The following is a 25,348-nucleotide window of genomic DNA, read 5'->3' on the forward strand; positions in this document are numbered from 1 at the left end:
TAAGTCTAATTACATGAAACAGAAGTTGGTGTTTTGATTTTTTACTTTGCTTTTCTGTTTTGAGTGTCATTGCAACTACTGTATTGTAAAGGATGGAAAATAATTGCATATGTTAAAAAAAATGAAACTTTATAAAGTAAAAAAAATAATAAAAATAAATAAATAAATAAATAAACAAACAAACAAAGACAGCAGCAGGGAGATGGGTAAAACCAGGTAAGTGAAGGAAATCATCTAGGGAGAGAAGATAGCATAAAAAGGGATCTAAGAAGAGCCAAGAAATACCAGCATTCAAGAATCAATTTGTGCCAGCAGAGGACAGGATTATGAGCATGGACTAAGGCTAGGCTGCCCATGTTGGAATCCTGCCTTCACAACTTACTAGTGTGTGGCCCTGTGCAAGTGACTATAACTCTGCTTCCATTTCATCTATAAATGGGGTGAAAATGACATATACCTCACTGATTTCTTATAGGATTAAATTAATACATGTTAAGCATGTAAAATGGTCTTTTTAAGTAGACTGTATAAGCGAGCCTTAATAGTATTATTCTTTCACTGATGTCAGAAAAGGCAAAAGGAAAAGGACAGCCTGTGACAGAGGTACCTCTCTTGGTGTCCTCTGGCACTGCTCAGCTGAGATTCCCAGTGAGAGAAGTAAAGGAGAACTCCCATTGGAACCATATCACAGCTGGATGGAAAAGGATGGATCATGCTGGATGGTACAAATGCCACCATCTCCTGGGAGGGCAGGGATGGTGTCTGCCTTGCTCACTGCATGCCCCAATGGCCAGAGCAGTGCCTGGTGGAGTGTGAGCTCCTGAAGGACAGAAGAGCCCTCAGTAAACATTTGCTCAATAAGTATGTATTTTCTGAAAGTCCTGCAACTCAACTGGTGTGAAGAGACTGCAGGGATCAGGGAAAGCATATGGACCACTCCAATGGTGGCCGCAGCTTGGGGACATCTCCTGACTCACTTGACCCTTTGTCTGGGACACTTAGATGTTTCTGTGAATGAGCTTCAGGAGGGAATCTCCCAGGCCTCTCCCTTCCAGACTCTTTAATTCATGAGGACCCTGCCTTATTCAGTGTGTCATAAAAAACTTGGAATTTTAGATAGGTGACAGAACAGGAACATCTGTAGACAATTCGCATATGCTTACACCATGGTCTCCTCGACCTCTCAGAATGCCAGCATTCTATTTCTGAAGAGAATGTTCCTCACCTGCTTGGATCTTTGAGCTGAGCTCACCATAGTTTTGTTAAGACATTTCTCTGCTCACTAGATCAGGGTAGCTGTTGGAGCTCTCATGCAGTTTAAAAAGCTATAATGAATCCACTCTTTGGTCTGATGCTCATAAGAGAAAATGGGAAGTAGTAAAGCATGATAGTTTAAAAGCACAGGCTTTTAATTTGGCTTGTTCCTAGTGTATAGGTTGTGTAACCTTGGACAAGCTACCTCCTCCACTCTGAACCTCAGCTTCCTCGTTTGTAAAATGGGAATGGCATTAGTCCCAGCATGTGAGGCCGAGAGGATCAAAAGGGATAAGCAGTGTCCTCCTCACAAGTATGTGCCCCAACACATGGCAGCTGTTGTTAAGTGTTATTATTAAAATCATGCAAAGAGGAAACAAAACTCATAAATGACCCAGCAATAGGATCAGGATAGTTTGGAACTAACAACTCATTTATATCAAGACTCTTTATGTGAACTCCTAGCCATGGGTTTTAATCCCATTATTAAAATGAAATGAAATAGCAAAGACCCTATTCTAGGACTATCAATAAATACTTCTACAAAAGGAGAGGACAAGGATGAGATAAGGCTTACTCTCAAATACTATTTAGTAATTGGTTTCAGAATGAATGATCCATCCAATGGAGTATGGCAGGAGAGCGAGCAGAGGCTAACGCCTCCTGCACAGCTGTTGGCAGTTCTCTGCAGTCCATTTAACCAGCAGTGGCGTTTGCATATCTACATCACCATGTTTCCTCCAGTTGCTTTTAAAACAGTAAGCAGCCATAAGAAAGTATGAAATCCTGCCATTTGCGACAACATGGATGGACCTGAGGGCATCAAGCTAAGTAAAACAAGTCAGACAGGGAAAGACAAATACCTATGATCTCACTTATATGTAGAATTAAAAAAAAATAGTAACAACAACAAGAAACCAAGCTCATACACAGAACAGATTGGTATTTGCCAGACGTGGGGGTTAGAAGGGGAGAAAACTGGATGAAGAGGGTCAGAAAGTACAGACTTCCCATTATAAGCAATTAAGTCATGAGGATGTGATGTACAGCATGATAATTATAGTTAATAATACCATATTGCTCATTTGAAAGTTGCTTAAGAGAATAGGTTGTAAAAGTCCTCATTAGAAGAAAAAAACATTTTGTGTAACTATATATGGTGATGGCTACAGCCATCATTTCATAATATATGCAGATGTTGAATCACTATGTTGTATGCCTGAAACTAATATAATGTTACATGTCAACTGTACCTAAATTAAAAAAAAAAAGTAATGCAGGGGCGCCTGGATGGCTCAGTTGGTTGAGCATCCATCTTCAGCTCAGGTCATGATCTCCGAGTTTGTGAGTTTGGGCCCCATATCAGGGTCTGTGCTGACAGCTCAGAGCCTGGAGCCTCTGATTCTGTGTCTGCCTCTCTCTCTGCCCCTCTCCTGCTCATACTCTGTCTCTCTGTGTCTCTCAAAAATAAGTAAGCATTAAAAAAAAAATAATGCAGTGTTACAAAGAGTGGAACAGCAAAACATTTTCAGAACTTTTAATAAATGTATTCTTTCTATGAAAAGCCAGTTTAAATTAAGTATGTCATGTGGAATTGAGCACTTGTCAAAGCTTCTAGAATTCACGTCCTGGGAATATTTGCATGTAACTTGTGACATGAACTGTTTGTTAAATAGAACCAAAATAAACAAAATCATTTCAAAAAAGTAAACAATCTAAGGAATTTAGAATTTTGAGTATTTAGGGAATTTTTAGTTGAAGAATTTGAGAATAAACATCTTTTGCAAACTATGAGGAAGACATTCTGCAAACAATAGAAGGATGGTTTCTGTCCTCCAGGAGCTGACAATTTAGAGAAGGTGGATATATAAACAACTTACTTAATTGCAAAGCAGAACATGCTATCTTACTTTCTCTATAGTTGTTTCAACCCTCCTGCCCTACCTAGCATATTTCCTGGCAGATTCACAGGCAAACAGTACTGTGGAAAGAGTACGCACCATTACGGAGACATGAATAAAGTAATTTGGGAGACCTGCAGGGACAAGGAATGGTAAAAAGACTGGGCTTCCAAAGATGGTAGCATACAGATGGGTAAAGTTGGCCTTGTACTTATTTGTACCACTATTTGTACCACTATTTAATTACTTGCTTATGTTATTTTCCTCCATGAAGTTGCAACCTCCCCAAGAGTAGGTACCATATCTGTCTTGTTACTAGTATCCAACATGGGACATGGGATATAGTAGATACTCAATATACTCAATAAGTTTTTGTTAAAACAAGGAGGGTCATCAGACATATTTGTCAAGGCTTCCCCCCGCCCTAGTCGCAAGTTAACAGCAACTCAACTCAAACTTGCTGAAGCAAAATTCGGGCATTTTTTTTGGTTTATGTATATGGACTCTTCATAGGGCTTCAAGTATGGCTGGATCTAGGAATCTAACTAAGATCCTCAGGAATCCGTCTTTATCTTTCTTTTGTATTATCTGCATTATGAGGCAGGCTGTCCTGATATTGTGGTGAAAGGCAGCCAACTCATATCTTTACATTTTACGATCCCAACAACAAAAAAAAAATGTGTCTCTTTTCCTGATAGTTTCAGGAAAGACTCGATCAAGGAGGGATGTGGTTGGCCTTGGGTCATATACCCATCTTTGAACAAATCACTGAGACAGTGCCTAAAGGCAGGAGAGGAACAGCCCCATGAATTCTCAATATATCAAGATAGTGAAAGCTGATTCATCTAAGAGATGTTGGACAGCCAGAGTAAACACAAAAAAACCCCTCTGTATTCACATCTCAAGAAAACTGGACAATAGAGCAGAGATAGGAATAGCCAGAGAATAGGAAGTGATACAAAACATAGTAGAGTTGAAATGTTGGCAATAGTGGAAATTAATGCCAAAGATGTTAATTTAGATCAGATGGTGCCAGGCTTAAAGGCCAAAAAAAGTTTAGAGTTCACTCTGTGGAGAGTTGTGATACAATGTGAGGGGAACAAGATGGAGTGTAATCCAAGGTATATTTATGGCTTCTCTAGAAGCCACCTTTAAGGGCCTCTCTGCTCTGCTCTGTGTCCCTCCTAAACCACGAGTCACTGGTGGAAACATACCAAGCAGGACATGGAGTTCAAGAGGCTCTCCTGCAGCCACTTCATGTCCGGAAGGACGCCTGGGCGTATGTAACCTGCTGGCCTCTGCAGCCTCAACAAAGAGATCCTGGCATGAATATGTCACAGCCTCTGCTGTAAGAAGCTCCCAGCGGGGAGAGATTGGTTTTGGACAAAGTACCAGACATATGCCTGCGTATACACGTATATGAATATGTGCGTGTGTATGGATACATACGGGACTGGGTGGTTTGAATAGGAAAAAGCGGATATTTTATTTCTCATGAGGAGTCAGTGAAGCCTTCAGAAAAGGGAATATGTAAGTTATCCTTTTACTAGGAAAGGCTTGTGCTCAGGGCACAGACCCTTCTCAGAGCAAGCACAGATTCTTCCTGGTCCAGCCCTGGACTCCTTCCTTCCTTGCAATTAGAAGGAGAACTTAGAGATTCCATTCTTCAGGACTTCCGTGTTCTGCTTCCTAGAATTCAGCTTCTCTACAGCTCAGGTAACAGCACTACCAGTGGCAGTCCCAGCAGTAAACACTTACGGAACAGGGGACTGCACAGCCGGTTACGAGGTAAATACTATTGTTCCCATTTTACTGAAGAGGAAATGGAGGCTAATAACTAGGCAACCTGACTCAGGCCCAGGCACGAGGAGACAGTGGAATGGGAGCCAACACAGTCCACTCAGCCCAGCGCTGTGCTGTGCACCCCTACCCTCTCCACCCCTGCACTCACTGCCCACTCCTGCCTGCTGGCAAATGGGCGACCTCAGGGAAGTTACTGAGACGGCGATCTGTGCAGTACCACAGAAATGACACTTCAGCTGTGACTAAGGTCTGCGCCAGGGGTGCAGAAAGGGACACCTAACCCATGACATAGTTTTCTACCTAAGTATGTGAAACATTGCCAGTTATCCTAAAATGCAGCCTTCTGGGCCCTGCTCTCAGAAAGTCTGGGTGCGACCTTGAAATCTTCATTTCAACAAACACCCTGCTATGGCCAGTAGAGGTTCCGAGGCCAGTGTTGTGCATTTTGAGGAGTGCTACCTAGGCAGGGGTGTCTGTGTGTGTGTGTGTGTGTGTGTGTGTGTGTGTGCGCTGCCCGTGTGTGTGTGTGTGTGTGTGTGTGTGTGTGTGTGCGCTGCCCACATGCTCACATGCCCACGGTTCAGGGTTGTTTTAGGGAAGCTCTTTGGAGGGCAGGTGTCAATGTGCACTGCATATAAATTACTTCAGAGCAATTACTTTGTCTGGTGTTCATTGTCTTTTTTAGATCTCGCCATTCGAGCCCAGTCCTTGCAGTTAGGGTGACCAGATGCCCACTACAAAGGATCATCTTTCTATGAACACTGCTCGGATATTTAAAAAAAAACTTTTTGGCACGAAGATATTTGTCTCTTTTTTCTGGACCTGGGAACAGCAGTAGGAAGTGTTCAGGCCTTTTCCCAAATATAATCCCTGACCGATTGGAGGCTGAGAATCCTCTCTGCCAGCAGCCTCCTGGGACTCTGGATGGCCTGCCTGACAGTCACAGGCACCGAGCACCCCCACACTAGAGATGTGGGAAAGATGGTCTTAGTCCTTGAGGACGTAAGGTCTAGTGGGGGAGACAGAACAAACCCATGTGAAAGAGTCAGGCACACAAATATAATAAAAATAAAGCAGATGCAAATCCTTGCAGCAGTGAGAATCCCAGTGCAGATGTGAGCTTGATCTCAGGGTCCACCATTAAGTCACAGGAAGAAGTTGAATATGAGTTGCTAGGTGAGTATCAGAAAAGCCTTCCTAGAAGGGTCATGTTCACTCTTTTGCCATGTCTCATGGAGCACTTCCTGTGGGCAGTGCTACTGGTGAGCATGGCAGACCCAGGGTGGGGGAACACAGTGCTAATCGTGTAGGGGGCCTGGGGTCAAGGAGACTGGGGGCACCACATAGCCCAGCGCAGGGACCCAGCCCAGATGGAAATCAGAGCAGTCCTCCCTAAGAAAGTGATGTTTGCATCAGATTCCTAAAGGCAGCCCTGCCCCTGACCTTAGGAGAGCCAGGATGGAGTACAAAGGGCAAAGCAAAAAGAAGGCCCCAGCCAGTGGCCTGCCCACCTTCTCTTTCCATCCTGGGTTGTGTGCCTAGGTGTGGACACCTCAGACCTCCAGTTCAAATTCCATTCACACACCATACCCCCACAGTCCCTCAACCAGCCTTTGGGTCTGGAGTTATGATCTACCCACAGGAGGACTGATCCAGATACAAGGTTCTTGCAGGCCCAGAAGTGGGCTTGAGCTGTTTAGAGAAAGGACTTGGGGGTCCTGGGTGTTCAGGGATAAATGATTTGTAAGTGGGTGCACAGCCTCTGGGCAGACCCTTTCCCTCTACCCCAGCACGGGCCTTCTAAAGCATGGAGCCCAAAGCAGGTCCTGACTGCAGAATCTGAAGGCAGTTTTAGCTAAATCAAAGTTTGGGGGGCCAGGGAGATCCTTCCCATAGAAGACCCATGAAATGAGAAAAGGCCTTGGTCATCTCCCTAAAAGCAGGAGTGTGGAGAAAGAATGACAGTGAGGTTGCAGAACCTACAGGGGCCTGGCAGCCAAGGTAAGGATTTGGCTTTACAAAGGACACAGGCAGGACATGGTGGGGGCCAGAGAAAGGTAATTATGAATGGAGCAAAAACATTCCTTCCAGATTGAGCTTGTGTGATGCCAACAAGGTGTTTGATGTGAGGAGAGCAAGCTGTTGACTTCGGCTAGGCCTAAAAGTACTGAAGAAGGCAAAAAAGGAGGAAAAGAAACATCTGGAGAGGAGCAGTTGTGGAGGAGTTTGTAGGCCTGTACCTGGGGTCAGACCCTCAGGACAAGCACGGAGCGTCTGGGAGGGACTCTTGTGAATTGGGCTGAGGGCCAGATTCTGTCTTTATTCTGTGCTGACCATTCAAATAGGGCAAAGTAATCTGGCACGTTTAACACCTTTCTACTCTATGCTTGAGTTTTAGTACTTTCTATGTTTGCAATTTTTGTGTTTTTCTATGTGATTTCAGTGTCCTGAAATTCTTTCTGGATTGGCAGCACATTCCATTTTCCACTTAATAAATATGACCACCATTTATGCTTTGGGCAACATGTTTCAGTCATTGCCTAATCCTTGTGGGGTTTTTTTTTGTGACAGTTGTTTTTCATAATTAGTGATGAAAGTTTCATCACTTACTGCCTATGAAATTATAAATACATTAGTTCACAATAAGATTTTTTTTGTCCCTCAAGTCTGTAAGCAGATGGTGTGTGTGTGTGTGTGTGTGTTTATGATAACAGTTCTTACATAATCTCAACAACCAGGCCCTGGGGACTCACACTCAGAGATGGAACGGCTGGTTTAAATTAGGTTTCCATGTGAAATACTGTATCGCTATTTTTTTCCTAGCATTGTGGGAAAGTATATGGAAAATGATTTGACTGATAGGAAATAAATCTGGTGCATGATCAGAATTGAGGCACAAACCACGTGGTGGTCTGCGCCTGCTCTGTGAAGCTGGGCTCTCCAAGGGAAGCTGAATTAACTCTTTCAGGCCTGTACACTAGTAAGTCACTGTGTGGGACCAGAATAGCCTGAAAGAGCAGTAACTCTCCAGAGCTGCTGATTGGTCATCCGTTTCAGTAAAAAGGGAACTAAAGCCATAAGAGGAATATAGCCAGAGGTCTCAAGAACTAATACATCAGGTATCTTTGGGAAACCCTTTTAACTTTTGGGAATTTATTTTCATTTGTAAAGAGATGGTTTAAAATTTTCTAGCTCAAGGAGTCAATAATTTTGTGATTCTAAGTGTTTGCTCATGGTTTCCCAGAGCAGGATAGGGCTCTCCAAAGGCAAATCACATGAAAGGAAGAACTACAGTGAACACCAACAACATTCAATCACTATTAACAACACAGTTTCTTTCTCTGGAGAGCCAGGGCTTCACTAAGGTGACTTTTCTCTGGGTAACCAGGTGATGAAGGGACAAGGCATAGAGACAGTGAGTAAGGGATTGCTTATAGCTGCAGGAGAAGGGATGGCTCTGGGACTCTAGACGGTTCCTGTGTGCTCAGAACAGCCCTGGGAGAGCAGAACAAATGGTCATCTTAGGTTATCTTCTTCCCAAGAGGCTCTGAATTCCTTGCAGGATGATCTGGACCAGGGCTTGTCCTAGGAGTCTGATTCCAAATCTGTTCTCCTGACGTTGAACCAGATCCAGAGCAGGCTGAGAGCAGAGATGCGTGCTCAGAGCCCACCAGGCTGGGGCAGGGCTGGGGCAGGGCTGGGGCAGGGCTGGGACAGGGGCTCAGGGTGGCAAGTGGTTTCTCACATCCTGCGTCAGCACTCCTGGCTAGTCCCACAGTGTGAACCTGTTTTAACACTGAAGGACCCACTATTTCGCTTTTTGTTTCTGTGTAGGAAAGGGAAAGAGGTGTTCAGCATCTCTCTCTTCTCTTTTCCTTTTTTCATTGCTTGAATTATTTTTTTGGTTATCTTCTTGGTAACTTCTCCTTTTAGTCCAACTCTGTGTGCAAAAGTGCAGCTCTTAACCAAGTGCTTAGAAAAATCTAACCGGTGCAAAGTTTAAAGAAACTGTCATTCCTCATCAGATAAAAGAGCACCGCACTAAGAGTCCTAGTTTTGACATTAACAAGAACTGTGACCTCAGAAGATCACTTCTCCCGTGAGCCATAGATTCTTCATCAGGAAAAATGGGTTTGAACCACCCTCTGTGGCTGCTGCCAGAACTAAATGTCATTTGTTCCTACCATTTTATCAATGGGGGTAGTGGGAGTGGGAGGCAAGTGCGCTGTGCCAGAGACCTTAAGCCCCTTTTTGTTGCAGTTGTCGTGGGTCACCATGAGCAGGTGTCCTGGCCTCCCTCTCCCTCAGGCCAGGGAAATGAGTTGGTGTCAGCACTCTTACTGAACCAGTGCAGCTAATGGGCCATGTGGGGTCAAGACCAAGGCTTTAGTTTAATAACTGAGTTTAATCAGCTGTTACATATGTTAACATATGTAAAGTGCTTAGAATAATCCCCGGCACACAGTAAGTGCTATGTAAGTGTTTGTACATTATTAGTTAGTCATTTGAGGAGCATAATATATAATGCATTTATGAAAGTTAGTTTAAATGTATAATTTTTTTGCATTTTTCATTTGATAGGATGCATTTTACTATTTGATAAATGTTCTTTTATTTATGGATTAAGTGAATTGATTGGATTTAATTTTGCTATCCATCAATTAAATGTATTTATATATATTTTAATCAATATTATCCTTGGACTTTATTTTCCTATAGTCTAATGGAATTTTATAGATCAAAAAGGAGTTCATGAATTACCTTTCAGCCTCCTTACTTTAAAGGCAAAGAATATGGAGAAGTAAAGTGACTTCCCCAGCGTCCCATAGCAAAACAGTGATGGAGCCCCAGAGATTCACTTCAGATCCCTCAGCTGGGTCTTTCATTTCCTAATACTAAATTGATTGTTAAAAAAGAAAAAGAGTGGGGCACCTGGGAGGCTCAGTCGGTTAAGCTTCCAACTTTGGCTCAGGTCATGATTTCACGGTTCGTGGGTTCCAGCCCCACATCAGGCACTGTGCTGACAGCTTGGAGCCTGAAGCCTGCTTCAGATACTGTGTCTCCCTCTCTCTCTGCTTCTCCCTTGCTCATACTCTGTCTCTCAAAAATAAACATTAAAAAATTATTTTTAAACATTAAAAATTTTTTAAAAAAGAAAACAAAAAGTTTTCCTGTGGAAAAAAATATTCATTGAGTTTGAAATACATAGGATCAGTGGATCCCCTCTCTGCGTTTTCTAGGTGAGCTCCTGGGTGACATGGCTGATCCTAACGGCAGGCTCCATGGAGGAGAAGCGAGAAGTCTTCTCCTATTTAGTGCACGTGGCCAAATGCTGCTGGAACATGGGCAACTACAATGCTGTCATGGAGTTCTTGGCCGGCCTCAGGTATGGGAGTGGGAAATACAGTTATCTGGGTCTGAGCTGAATGGCACTGAATTAATTGCCCTGGAAACCACATTTACCCAAACCAGGCACTTAGTGATTATTTGCAGGAAACGCAATATCCTTTGCTAACACCACAAACCTTGCCCCTCAGAGATGTAGCAGGATTCAGCCCCTGTGGCCAGTCACAATCCTAATTAGCTGTGTCTGCTCTGATCCAATGCTGTTGGCCAAGCTGGGTAAAATTTCCTGCTTACATAACTACATCAGCCGCATCACTGACCCCTACTTACCTTCTGTGTCCTATAAACCCCACTGTTATCTATCTCTTCCCAGCTCTGCCTTAGAATTGCCTCAGCACCGTAGAGTCCCAGCCACTGCCTGGGAATGGCTAACACTGATAATAAACATTCAATAAGGGTAGCTCTTATTTTTATTGAATACGTGCTATGTATCAAGCATTGGACTGTGCATTTCCTATGCATTAAATATTTTAATTCTCAGTTTTTTGGTAGATACTATTATTATTCCTACATCTTACAAAAGAAGGAACTAAAGTTAGAGTTAAGTCATTCATCCAAGGCCACCTGGGATGACTGGGATGTGAATGCAGACAGCATTGATTTTGAGAACCCTTGCCCTTAACCTCTGATATCCTGTCCTCATGCCTTCTCCACTAAACTAATAATAAGATCAACATTTTACCAATAAAGACTTCTGCTTTATTCCCTTTCAAGCCTCAGTTACCTGGCATAAAGTAACTGCCGCCACTCGTAATGGAAGGGTATGAGGAAGAAGAGCATGAGTTGTTGGGTCAGAATAACAGAGTGAAATTCTGGCTACCCCATGGAATATCTATGTGATCTGGGCAAGTTACTCGACCTCAGAGAGTTTCTTTATCTGTAAAATGGGGATGATAATAATAAAAAATACCTACCCCTCACCCAGGATTTAGTGAGATAGTACAGTGTCTAGCATGCAGGTTTGGCATGCAGGAAGGCTTCATAAAGTGAACCTGTTGTTCTTAGTATCTGAGATTCACCTTCCCAGTGAGGGTTCTCATAAATAGATCTCGCTTCCTAACATTATTGAGATTTTTCTTTGAGTCTCCAAATCCCCGCAATGGGAATCCTGGTGGGGGAAGAAAGGAAAATTCTCAGAGTTGGAAAATTTTTTGTCCTTTTGAACTTTCTTAACTAAGAATAAACTCAAATGGCATGACATTGGCATTGAAAATGATCATACAAATGTATCAGGCATGGCTCAAAAGAAGGAAAAAATAGAAAAAATACTGGGAGAACAGGAGATGATTTGGATGATTGGATTCTCTTTGTGATAAATTTTCTAAAAAGAACCTCTAGTATTTTACTTTAGAAAATGATCATGTTATGACAACACAGTTCTAATTTAATGACACTTCTCTGTGTTTTGCAAGTGGGTGCCAGCTACTGGCTGGGGACCTCACTTCCTCTCTTCTGGACATCACTGTCCTCAAAGCATGAGAGCTGGCCTGCTCTGAAGTAAATGACAAGAAAACAAGTCAGAGCTGCAGCACCTATTATGACCCAGCCTCAGAGGTCACACACTATCACTTACCACATTATACTCATCACATAGGACTACACTGGTTGATTGTGGGTGGGGTCTGTGCTACACAGGGAAGTGTGGGTCATTGGAGGAAACAACCCAAAGCAAAAAGATTTATAAATAACAATATTTACCCAACCATGGTGTCAATTTAAAACAACCCAGGGATACCTGGGTGACTTAGTTGGTAAAGCATCTGACTCTTGATTTTTGGTTCAGGTCATGATCTCACAGTTATAAGTTCGAGCCCGATGTCAGGCTCTGTGCTGACAATACAGAGCAAGCTTGCTTGAGATTCTCTCTCTCCCTCTCTCTCTCTCTCTCTCTCTCTGCCCCTCCCCCTCTAATAAATAAATAAATAAATAAATATTTAAAAATAAAAATGAAAAATAAAATATCCCAAACAAACATGGAGGGGAAATGAAGGAAATAACATGATGCATTCTTATAATGAACTACTATTTAGTCACCAAAAATGTTTATGAAAAGTGTTTAGTATCATTAGAAAACAGGTAATATATAATGCATACAAATATCTGGGAACAAGGCTCTCTGTATTTAAAAACCTCAGCAATAGTTATACAACAGCAGTTATGAAACGTTTAGGACAGACATCTACAAGTAGAATAAGTACTGGAAGGAAATATACCTAATGTTGCCTATGGATGGTAGAACTGTGGGTGGATTTCCTATATTTTTGGTATTTTCCAGGTTTTCTACAATGAGCATCTAGTATATTTATAAACAGAACAAGAAATAAAAGTTTTAAAACTGTCAATTCTCAATCTAATAAAAACCCATTGATCTTTATGAGATTTGTCTTGTGCCCCCATGTACTGTGACTACTCTGTCACCCACAGAATCAAGAACGATTAAATAATGAGAACCATGTCTCATTCATTTATTCACTAAGTTTATTTAGACTTCCATCTCATGACCCAAAAAGGGTTCTTACCGCCTTATAAGAAACGAGGCGGGGCGCCTGGGTGGCTCAGTCGGTTAAGTCTCCGGCTTCAGCTCAGGTCAGATCTCTCGTCCATGGGTTCGAGCCCCATGTCAGGCTCTGTGCTGACAGCTAGTTCAGAGCCTGGAGCCTGCTTCGGTTCTGTGTCTCCTTCTCTCTCTGCCTCTCCCCCTCTCATGCTCTGTCTCTCTCTGTATCAAAAATAAATAAAACATTAAAAAAAAAAAGAAACGAGGTATAAGGCAGGCTGGACTCAGAGGGGTGAAATCAGGAAACAATTTTAGTTTTCTGACCTCACTGTCTTTCAAACCTGCTTGACTGGCCTTCCCTCCCCGGCTCTGGGTTATACCTTGGGAGGTCCTGTAGCTTTCCCAGTCACTGATGGGGTCAATAACTTGTCTCATTCTCCTTTGCTCATAAGCCTGAATAAATCTCAGAAGCATACAGCTGTGCAAGAAAAACAGGATGCCTGAGTACCTACAGTGTGTGACACCATTTATATAAAGTTTAAAAGCACACACACAATGCTACAAACTGTTGGGTGATATATACCTATGATGCGGAAGCATACACAACAGTAAGGGAAGGAAAACACTGAAGTACAGTTGTGGTCCCCTTCGGTGATGGAGGGAGGAGTCTGTGCTCCTGGAGGAGCCCACTGGCTCCTCAACCACATTATTAATGTGTTTTTTTATGTTTATTTATTTTTGAGAGAGAGAGAGAGAGCAGGGGAGGGGCAGAGAGAGAGGGAGACACCTAATCCAAAGCAGGCTCCAGGCCCTGAGCTGTCAGCACAGAACCTGACATCAAGCTCAAACTCAAGAACTATGAGATCATACCTGAGCTGAGCCCAATGTTTTCTTTTTCTTTTTTTTTTTTTTTCAGGTATAGCATCTTGGTTTAATTTATTTTTTTTTAAATAGTTTATTGTCAAATTTTTTCCATACAACACCCAGTGCTCTTCCCCACAAGTGCCCTCCTCCATCACCACCACCTCTTTTCCCCCCTCCCCCTTCCCCTTCAACTCTCAGTTCATTTTCAGCATTCAATAGTCTCTCAAGTTTTGCGTCCCTCTCTCGCCCCAACTGTTTCCCTCTTCCGCTCCCCCTGGTCCTCCATTAGGTTTCTCCAATGTTTTATTTTTCTAATTGAGAAGTGCATGGTTGTTTGTCATGTTGTACTGCTCTATGTCCTTTGAATGTCTTCTATAGGACATAGTGATTTTTTAATCCAGTCTGATATATATCAAAATTTCAACCTCTCATTTGGTTTAAAGTTTCACCTTTTCCCCACATTTCACAGCCCAAACAGTCTCAGAAACCTGCAGTGGAGAAGGAGAACAGGGTTTATCTTTTTTCCCCTCCAGCTCAGGGTCCCTGCAGAAAAAGTGGATGGGAGAAGAAAGAGGAAGGGAGATGGGGTAAAGGAAGCAAAGGTGTCACTTGACGCAGACAGTTATCATCTGGCCTAGGTGCTCCCAAAGAGAGGTGTGCAGTTACTTCTTCTGCGTTCCCCCAGCTGCTGCCCTCTAGGTACCTCCCACTACACCATTAGCCAGCAAGGGGCAAGGCACCCTCAGTCTCCAGGATCCAGCTCTGGAGGCCCTGTCCTCACGCACTCTTTCTGCTAGGATCCCTCCTTTGGCAGCCAGGTCTTTCTAGGCAGCTCACGTGGACACCTGGAACTGCCCCTCACAGTGGCCTTTCCAGACTCACAGGAAATGTACAGTGTTTTCCCCTCCCAGATTCTGCAAATGCAGGATAGGCCCACTGGAATCTTCGGGCAGCCCTAGGCAGCCTGTCATCTTTAGACTTTTCCAGGCAGGAGTCACACACCAGACTCTGTGATAAACTCAGGACAAAGGTCAACCTCTCTATGGCATTCACTTGAAGCCCCCTGCCCTCCTTCTCAAATATAACACTCTGACAACTCTTTCAAAAGAAATATTCCCTGCCTGGCTGCTCAGATCCAATTCCTCTGCATGAGCTGATGGACAAAGGGCAGGCAGTTGAGGTACCCTTGTGATGACCAGGTGCTTCTCTTTAGGAAGTGGGGTCCAGTGTCACCTGTTGTTGTCAGCAGCAAGTTCATCATAGGAAAAGTCCCATCTAACATCCTGTTATGCAAATAGTATTTTAAGATCATGTCCCTTAGGATAGCCTGGGGCTTAATGTCAAATCTGAATTTAGTAAAAGCAATTCTATAAAAGAGGCCAAAACAAGTTTCGTGTATATTACTGATAGACTGGCCTAATCCAAGGATAACATTTAAAAGATCAAGAGTGGATGGACCATGTTTTCTGCAGACAGTCCTCCATAAATAGCTGTACAAACCATCTGACCTACTAGGTTTCCCTTTTGGCTATAGCTGCCAGAAAAGCTCAAACATAGATTTAGCGCCCACCTTCCAAAATTAACTCCTTCCACATGTGCTATTTGTATCTGTCTTATTTAATGTTGTGTTTCAATAGCCAAATCATGGAAAGAGCCTAAATGTTCATCACCTGATGAATGGATCAAGAAGATATGGTGTATATATATACAATGGAGTATTACATGGCAATGAGAAAGAATGAAATCTGGCCATTTGTAGCAAAGTGGATGGACCTGGAGGGTGTCATGCTAAGTGAAATAAGTCAGGCGGAGAAGGACAGATACCATATGTTGTCACTCATAGGTCTAACAGGAGAAACCTAACAGAGGACCATAGGGAGGGGAAGGGGGAAAGATAGTTGGAGAGAGAGAGGGACACAAATCATGAAAGACTATTGAATACTGAGAATGAACCGAGGGTTAAAGGGAGAGGGGGGAAGGGGTGATGGTCGTGGAAGGGAACACTTGTGGGGAGAAGCACTGGGTGTTATATGGAAACCAATCTGACAATAAACTATTAAAAAAGAAAAAAGAAAAAAAGAAAAAAATCAATTTTCAATTAAAGGTACTACCTCATTTGGGGAAGTAGGTGGTGATAGAAGTCCTAAATAAATATTAAAACAGTGAAAACTGAGGCAAAAAGAATGAATTTGTATGGAATTTGGGCTCTATACTGCAAACTATATTATTTCTCCTTTGGTCTCAAAAAACATCACTTACTTGCAATAGGTCAAGAAAAGTTTTAAAAATGTGGCAGTTTATGGACCAGTCTGACCTGGAGGCCATGAGGAGCCTGAAGGACGCCATGGCTCAGCACGAATCTTCCTGTGAGTACAAGAAGGTGGTCACGCGGGCTCTGCATATACCTGGCTGTAAGGTGGTTCCATTCTGTGGAGTGTTTCTGAAGGAGCTCTGTGAAGTACTGGACGGAGCCTCCGGCCTCATGAAGCTTTGCCCGAGGTACAATTCCCGAGAAGAAACTCTAGAGGTAAGGCCTTTCAAAATCTGAAGTTTTATTCCCGCCTGGCTCCTCATGCACTAAAGCCAGGAGATAACCTGCTGAGCCTAGGCTAATCCATTGTCACTGCCGTGTTGGGTAATAGGTCCTTGGAAGCTCCTGAGAAAAGAATGCCAGCTAGCACTGTTTGGGGTGTATTCTTGATAAATTAGCTTTAATGGGGCAGTGTGTAAGTACCGGTAGAAATGGGTGTTGTTCTCTGATTTTTTTAAAGGGTTGCTGGGGTTTTCTTCTCTCTTGGGTGAGAATGATTCTGGACGCAGAGGTTAAATCAAGTGAGAGGAGTAATTTTTCTGAATCAGGAAAAGAAAAAATGGCAAGAGGTCAATGCTGCCTTGCTTTCCCCGTCTATGGGAGGACCCTGGAGAAGCTGGCATCTCATGGAAAAACCAGCTCCAGGCTCTGATCACGGCTGTCTGAGCTCTCCCAGGCCCATGGCTTCTTGTTCTTAACTCCCAGAGGGGAGAGGAGCTTGTGAGCCTTGGAATCAGGGTATCAGGCATTGGAGAGAAGGGGCTTTGAGAAACTGGAAAAAGATAAGGAAGCCTCCCTAGATGGTGTTTAGAAATGAAAGGAGAAGGGACTGAAATGAGGAGAACTTTACCAAGAATTTTGAGAAGTTCCATAGCTGACAGTTCCAAACCCAAATCTAGAGACATTGTCACCATGGCAACAGCACCACTACTGACCTCTCACACATACACACACACGCGCGCGCGCACACACGCACACTCACATACACCCCTTCTCAGTGGCCTTGAGAAGACTCCTAAAACTCCAGCCTCTTCCACATCACCTGGGAACCAAGCATCACCTGGTATCAGGGAGACTTAAGAGCCCCTGACAGGTAGAGACAACACTACCAGCTTGCATCTCTCTGGCTGATGTGGGAAGTTAAAAGTGCAATAAATGGAGAAGAAAGCTTAACACAAGTCCTGTCAAGCTGTACCCACGCCGGCTCCCTCGTGTCTTACATGCAGAGGATGCCACATCGAGGGACACAGCTGAAGCATTTACCTCTCATGAGAGAAACTCCCTGATCACGAATGCAGACAATAAGAGCTTTAAAACCCCCAGGAAGCCTCTGTGCTACCGTAGGCTCTATGGGAAATAAAGCAAACGTCCTCTGCTCGCCGAGTTCACCTTGGGCCCCAGGAATGCTATCTGGTTCCATAGAAGAATGGACTTCTGTCATGGTTTTCCTCAATTCTCTCTGCCAGGAGGAAACAACCCTACCTTTCCTCTGCCAAGTGGGACTAATCTTCTCCCTCGGGAGCCTTGAAATAATACTACTTTTTGTGTTGTAAATTTGAAACAGTGTTGATTCCTACAGGAACTAAAATTGTCGTAGTGGAAACAAGAGTGAGTTCCGATAGCTCATGTGGTGAAACGGAAAAATGTTTTTCCTGGAGGCTTTTTCTTTTTCTTTCAATAAAAAATAGGCACAACTGCCATTATTTACAGCTGCTGCGATTTTACTTCCCTACCCAAGTAGGTTATTTAAGACACAGTACATGAAGTTGCAATAACAAACGCCTGGTATGTTTTTCTGTAGTTTGTAGCCGATTACAGTGGACAAGATAATTTCTTACAACGAGTGGGTCCTAATGGCTTGAAGAATTCAGAGAAAGGGTCCACCGTCAACAGCATCTTTCAGATCATCAGGAGCTGCAGCCGAAGCTTGGAGGCTGAGGAGGAGGACAGCCCCAGTGAGGAGAACAGCTCCAGGAAAAATTCCTTAAGGGATAAAGCCCGATGGCAGTAAGTTTTACAATGTAAAAAAAGGGATGCTCCTTTCTGTTTTCTTTTTCCTACTTCAGTTTGTGATTAGGTGGACCACCTTCATCAGCAAGCCGCGCTTTGTGTCTCACTCTACCAATGCTGAATTAGAATCTTCCTTTCTAACTTGGCCGCTTTGTTCTAGATTTACTGCTTGTAATTTAACTTCTTGCCACCTGTTATCTCTTTAAAAAGAATAAACTAGAGCTATCTTGTCATATCTAAAAATTTGACAAATTAGGTTTTAGGATTAGAGCCATGTATTTTATTTATTTCATAGCTTCTATAAAAATAATTATTATTAATCATGGAGTAGGGCACAGGGACAAACATTAATATATTTTAAGTCAAATACACTGATTATTAGGGCTGGAATGACACCCTGAAATCTCTAATTTTAGGAGATAACCTAAGCTCTGGGTGATTGTTAAGTCAGGTGGTTTAAAGATCTCACTTCTGGGTGCCTGGGTGGCTCAGTTGGTTAAATGTCTGATTTGGGCTGAGGTTGTGATCCCATGGTCCATGGGTTCGGGTCCCGCTTTGGGCTCTGTGCTGACAACTCAGAGGCTGGAGCCTGCCCTGGATCCTCTGTCTCCCACTCTCTCTCTCTCTCTGCCCTGACCCACTCACGTGCATGCTCTCACTCTCTCTCAAGAGTAAATAAACATTTTTAAAAAGAGAAAGATCTTACTTCCAGAAACATGGCTCCGCAAGGTGGCATCTGTAGCTTCAAAATTGTTCAGTTGTTCCAGTTGGTCCTTTATCTACAGCCATTGCTGCCTATCTAAACGTGTGCCCACAACCAAATGAGAAGTTCAGAAATCAGTGGTCTTGGGGCATATGTTGTGCCTCTTCAAGGCCATTTGTTCATGGGAAAGTCTAACTCAAATGGCAGAGCCTTGTCCAGTTAGAGGAATCCTCTAGCACCATCTAAAACCATTAGGTCTATTGGCTTTGACATCTTTGCCACGAAAGATTTTATCTGTAGCCAGCACTCATGAGTCGTGTCTTGCAGGTACCTGAGAGTCCTTCTACACAATTGTGAGCGTTTATAAGACATTGTAGTTTGTTTTGCAAAGCCTTTCCTGGTTGTCTCTGTGTATGTGAGCCTGCTTTTTGGGAAGGGCAACAGTGTTTTCAGAAAATAATTTCTTTGGAATTGTAGTGCTAAATCCTTAGAATCTGTTGTGAACATAGAAATGAATGCCTTATGTCTGAATTTCTAAAGCCGTTATGTTTTAAATGTTTTTTATGTTTTATATTTGAGAGAGAGAGGGCACGAGCATGGGAGAGGCAGAGAGATGGAGGCAGAATCTGAAGTAGGCTCCAGGTTCTGAGCTGTTAGCAGAGCCCGACGTGGGGCTCAATGTGGGGCTTGAACTCATGAGCAGTGAGATCCTGACCTAAGCCAAAGTCAGACACCTAACTGACTGAGCCACCCAGGCGCTCCTCTGATGCTGTTATGTTTTAAGGAGGTTAACCTTATTCCATATTCCTACAAAGGACCCAGGTGCTCAAATCTTACCACAGTGTCTGGGCCATAAAGCACAAATGTCTCACAGGTAGCTTCTACCAGTTGTTTTTTGGGTATTTTTTTAAAGATTATCTCATATCAAAGATTATTTGAAAGTTTTCTCACTAACTGTTGCCAACATTAGTAGTAATCTGTATATAGAGAGGACCATTGATAAATGAACACATGTCTGCACAGGAAGCATCTCATAGCCATTTGAGTCCTTAATCTATATCTAACTCTATCTGCCTGTCTGTGTTTATAGGTATCTAGGTATATACTAACCTCCTTCCACAAAAGATTTTGTAGGTCTTATAAGAATAAATATAAATAGGGGCTCCTGAGTAGCTCAGTCAGTTAAGCACCTGACTCTTGATTTTGGTTCAAGTCATGATCTCATGGTTTGTGGGATCAAGCCCCATGTTGGGCTCTGAGCTGACAGCAAGGAGCCTGCTTGGGATTCTCTCTCTTTCTTTCTCTCTCTCTCTCTCTCTGCTCACCCCCCACTCACATCCTCTCTCTCTCTCAAAATAAATAAACAATAAAAAATGAATAAATATAAATAATTAACAATATTAAGGAGAAAGGGAAATAGGATAGGAAAAAGTAAAACATAGTCAAGTGTATACTATCCAGTGCTTACAGTGATTAAATTTTGTTCTGAGAATTCATAGTGAGCAAAGGAAAGAGACAGTGATGATCCATGATAAGCTTCACAATAGTTATAAGAAAATCAGACAGATGAGGTAGAGAAGAAGCATGCCTTTTCCTTTGTTACACCCTACTAGAAGAGATACATCATCCCTGAATAGATAAAATAATGAATTTTATATGGCTCTTTTTTCTAACAACCTTCTCTTGGGCCCATGTCGGGAGGGGTAGGAGGTGTTACTTAAAGATGTCAACCTTTCTAAAGTACTTTTAGGAATGCTGCCTTTGATTGAGCCTTAGAAACCTAGCCTCTGAGTTTCCCTTAACATCTTTTTGGGTTGGGTTTTTTTGTTTTTTGTGGGGTTTTTTGGCCTGGAGTTCCTTCAAGTAATATGTTTCTTATTTCATCCAACCACCTCACCTGAAATTTTTATTTCCAATTTTCTATTTATTCTCTTGTCCCCTCTCTAATCATTTTATCATCTACATCTCAAGAATGTTGCTCTTTTTCACTTCCCATTTTCCAGCCTTTACTGGTAAGCAGTCTTAGAAGGGGGAAAAAAATCACAAAAATGCAAATATCCTGTGAAGCCACGTTAAAATCACATTAAACGCTATGTTGCTCAGTACCAGAAATAGTTTGTTTTAACCCAAGTGGCTGCTCCACTGAAAAGAACCATTGAACACAGAGTTGGGGGTGGCGATATTTAATAGAATTCACTGAACCCAAATCAGCAAGCACTGTTCCTGGCACCATCTGCCAGAACTTGGAAATCTATTCCTGAACCAGAGCCCTGTGTTATAATTTCCAGCACAGGGATGTGTGTGGCAAAGGGATTTCTAGGTCCCCAAACCCATAAGAACCATTCTTTGTTGTTGATTTGGCCGAAAAACAAAGACTCTATAAACCTTCAGCCCTGTTCCTGTGGCAACCACCAACTTTGAAAATTACATCAAAGAAAGAAGGGACAGTCTCATGGTCATTGCCTCTCCCAGCCTGAAGAATGCTCTTATAATTTTTCTCAAATCTCCCAGCTACTCCTGCCAGAAAACCCATTTGAAGTACTCACAGAAACCCCAGGAAAGTGATTATAAAAAGTTCAAGTTCTCAGCAGGATAGGAATAGGGTTTAGAGAATCTCAAAATATCAGTGGAATTTTAAGGTCAATTCACCCAACTCCCCTGTACAGATGAAGAAATGGTGCCCAGAGAGGCGAAGTGACTTGCCCATGTGACACCTACAGAGCTGACGCATAAGCCTGACCACACTTTCAGTACAAGACAGGGTCTTTTCTCCTGCAGTGTTCAAGGCATTTCTTGTCACTGTAGAGGGGCTAGCCCTTCTTTTTATTTCTAGTTCTTATAGATTGGGAACACCTGAATTCTAAAAACACTCCAGTTGTATTTCATACAACCTATAAAGCTCATTAATAAAGACTTTTTGGGATACCTGGGTGGCCCATCGGTTGAGCATCTGACTCTTGATTTCAGCTCAAGTCATGATCCCAGGATCATAGGATCAAGCCCCATATCAGGTTCCATGCTGAATGTAGAGAGTCTTAAGATTCTTTATCTCTCTCTCCCTCTGCCCTTCTCCCCTGTTCATGGTCTCTCTCTCTCCAATAAATAAATAAAATTTTAAAAAATAATGATTTTTAAAATTTACCATCATGAAGAAAACATAGTTTTGCCTGTGTGAGTATGTCTAGGTCATGGAGACATAAGAGAAGCTTGTGACACCGTTGCAGGGAAATGGAAACTAAGAATATTAAGTAAGATGTGGGGTGCTTGGGTGGCTCAGTCAGCTGAATGTATGACTCTTGATTTTGGTTCAGGTCATGATCCCAGAATCATGGGATTGAGCCCCACAGCAGACTCCACGCTGAATGTGGAGCCTGCTTAAGTTTCTCTCTTTCCCCTGCTTGTGCACATGTTCACTCTGCTTTCTCTCTTCAAAAAAAAAATACTAAGCTGTGTAAAAAGAGTGTGTAGTCATATAGGAGCTGCAAGTTCTTAATATTGTTGCCCCTCTTTAAGATGCTGCAGCTTAAGAAGGATTTGTACATTTTAAGAAGTTGGATATAAGTAGATAAGGAGCTCAGACAGAACCTTAGAATGGAGGCTGGTTGAGATGATTAAGAACTCAAACTTAGCAGTCACATTGCCAACAGTCTCTATTTATGTCACCTGAGTAGGTGACTTCATCCCGCAAAGCCTTGGTTTTGTCATTTGTAAAATGGAAATGGCCATAGTGCTTTATAGAGATGTCCTAAGGATTTTGTGAGATAAGCAGTTTTACACTGTAATGCCATGTAGACGGGGCTGTTGGAGTTAATGGCTGCCATCACACCCTTCTGGGGGCCTGGCACTAAGGTGTGGGTACTTGGCAGCAGTCACCATTTTAGGACCACCCCTTAGTCATGCACCCCTTCCTTACTGGAGAGAGCTGAATTCTGCTCTCCTACTTCAACAACCTCCTTGAGACTTGCCTGGAAGATTATCCAATCCCACAGGGACAGAAAATAAGAAAGCCAAGCAGAAGGAAATACAGTATCTCAGAAACACACACACTCAACATGCAGGCACAAAATTATAAAATGACAGGGAACCAGTTATTCTCCACAGAGGATGGTGCAAACCAGCCTCAGGCTTAACAAACACCCACCTCATAACATCCTTTATATACAACTGACTGCTTCAGCCCAGCCCAGCCCCTAACATGGTCTCCCCCACACCACCCCTGGCTTTGCTGGGCATACCTGGGACTTTCTCTCTCTCTCTCTCTCTACCTGTCTCCTCAGCCAATACCCAACACCAGTGCTACTTCTGTGACCTATAACAAAGAAAGCCGTTTCCTACTGTCTGCACAACATTCAGCTGAAGCTAGTTTATCACTTGCATCCCAACCTGAAACTTGGACACCACTTCCACAGTGAAGCAATGCTTGTTTGAGTGGTTACATTCTAGAATATTGCCTGTGCAAATATAATTCAGACAATAATAATATTAGTGATATTTAACATGCTAATATTTATTGAGAGCCTTTTTGTGAGCAAACACTGTCCTAAATATTTTACATATATCAAATTAGTAATCTTCACAATAGTTCCATTTTACTCAGGATATTATACCTCCCAGGGCCAGGATTTAACCTCAGGCAGGCTGGCTCCGAATCATGATGAATCATGGTCCTGTAATCGTATTAACCTTGTAGGAAGTAATGAATAGTTATTAGGAAAATACATACTAGGTTCCGACGCCTGGATGGCTTCAGTCGGTTAAGTGTCCGACTCCTGACTTCACTCAGGTTATGATCTCACAGTTGGAGGGATGGAGCCCCCTCATCAGGCTCTGTGCTGACAAGGTGAAGCCTGTTCTGGATTCTATTTCTCCCTCTCTCTCTGCCCCTTCCCTGTGCTCTCTCTTTCTCAAAATAAATAAATAAACATTTTTTAAAAATATCTAACCAAGTTGATTAATAGCCCACTTGTCCCCACATATAAAATTTTCATTGGGGAACATTAGAAAAATATTTATCTGTCAATTTATGGTTTCTCACTGACCAACGCTGTGGAACTTCTCCAAGGGGTTCAGATACACATTTTCCTTCTCTTTCACTCAGTGATCCTCTTCTTAGGGCATATGACCTAAGTTTGACAAAGTAATTGCTTTGCTGGTAAATACCAACTTTGATTTTTGATTATGTTATTTGGTCCCTAAATAATCCTTGAACGTGCCATGATACTCCTCCTTTAAACCCACAGAGACTTGTCTTCTGAGAGAATCAGGCACAGGAGTACAGAACATTCACCATATGATCTAAGAGACAAAGCTACTAGTTTCCTTCTTGAAATCAACTTATTTCATTACCAAAATAATTGTAATTTTTATTGTAGGCATTCATTCCAGGAAGAATCCTTTTTAATGGAATTGTTAGCACCTAGCATTAGTTCTTTTTGTGTTCAAAAATAGAAACTGATGCTAAGAAAGACAGTGTCTCTCTCTCCCAGTTTACATTAGCAATGAGCAGCAGAAACAGGCTCCAGAAAAGCCTCACAATTTTCCTTTCTGGACACTGTTTTTTTTGTGTGGTTATTTTAATGTTTATTTCTTTTTGAGAGAGAGAGTGCAAGCCGGGGAGAGGCAGACAGAGAGGGAGACATAGAATCCGAAGCAGGCTCCAGGCTCTGAGCTGTTAGCACAGAGCCCAACACAGGGTTTGAACTCATGAACTGTGAGATCATGACCTGAGCGGAAGTCAGACGTTTAACCAGGCACCCCAGACACTGTTTTTAATAATACTTATAGTTTTTCACTGGAAAATACTTGATTTAGCTCAGAACTCAAATTAAATCGACTTTGGGAAACACTCTTTCTTTTGCTCAATTAAAATCAGAAGTTGAATGTCTAAATTAACATATGGTGTACTTTATGGGTACAGACACCAATCGAATTTTTTCCGCTCTTAAAAAAACAAAAACCAGAGTGTGACCTGGAGAATGTAGACATGATCCCAGAGAAAGAAAATAAAAAGATAAAAGAGCTTGAATGTGGCCCTAAAGAAAATCCCTCGAGAGCAATAGTTGGGCCAACTTAGTATAGGGAAAAGGAAGGTGGGGGAAAGAGAATCTGGAAGAATGAAATCTTGGTCTTCCTAGATTTAATTATAGTGGTTTACTTTACTGAGCCAGACACGGTGCTAAGTGCTTTGCAAGTATTATCTTATTTGAACTTCAACTGCTCTGTGAAATAAGCATTATTTTTGTTGTTGTTGTTGTTGTTGTTTTGCCATTAACAGATAAGTAAAGTAAGGCTCAGAGAGGTTGAATGATTTGACTAGGTCACAGAGCAAATAGGTAGCAGAGCTAAACATTAAACCCATGGTGACTATAGACGGCATGTTCCTAACCACCATGCTATATGTATGAAGCATGAACATACTTTTATAGAAGAAGACATAGGTAAGTATTGGTTTTCCATTGTTCCTGACTACAATTGCAGAGGAATCAAGCTAAGCTAGACAAAAAGGATTTTCTTTTTGTTTCTTTACTTTGATCATTAAATGTAACATTATTAAGAAAAGTGCATAAGGGGTACCTGGGTGGCTCAGTTAGTTAAATGTA

At 42.4% G+C, this 25,348-nt stretch overlaps 1 protein-coding gene across 1 annotated transcript in view; it reads left to right on the forward strand.

Annotated features, from left to right (window-relative positions):
- The window catches only part of PLCE1 (phospholipase C epsilon 1), a 277,145-nt gene that overhangs the window by 169,746 nt on the left and 82,051 nt on the right, over positions 1-25,348 (forward strand). The window contains exons 4-6 of the mRNA XM_029932248.1: positions 10,199-10,344; positions 15,994-16,252; positions 17,838-18,043. Coding sequence (XP_029788108.1) covers positions 10,199-10,344; positions 15,994-16,252; positions 17,838-18,043 — 611 coding nt within the window. The remainder of the gene's footprint in view (positions 1-10,198; positions 10,345-15,993; positions 16,253-17,837; positions 18,044-25,348) is intronic.

The sequence above is a fragment of the Suricata suricatta genome, chromosome 2 (genome assembly GCF_006229205.1).
Source record: "Suricata suricatta isolate VVHF042 chromosome 2, meerkat_22Aug2017_6uvM2_HiC, whole genome shotgun sequence".
In the NCBI taxonomy this organism is placed as follows: Eukaryota; Metazoa; Chordata; class Mammalia; order Carnivora; family Herpestidae; genus Suricata; species Suricata suricatta.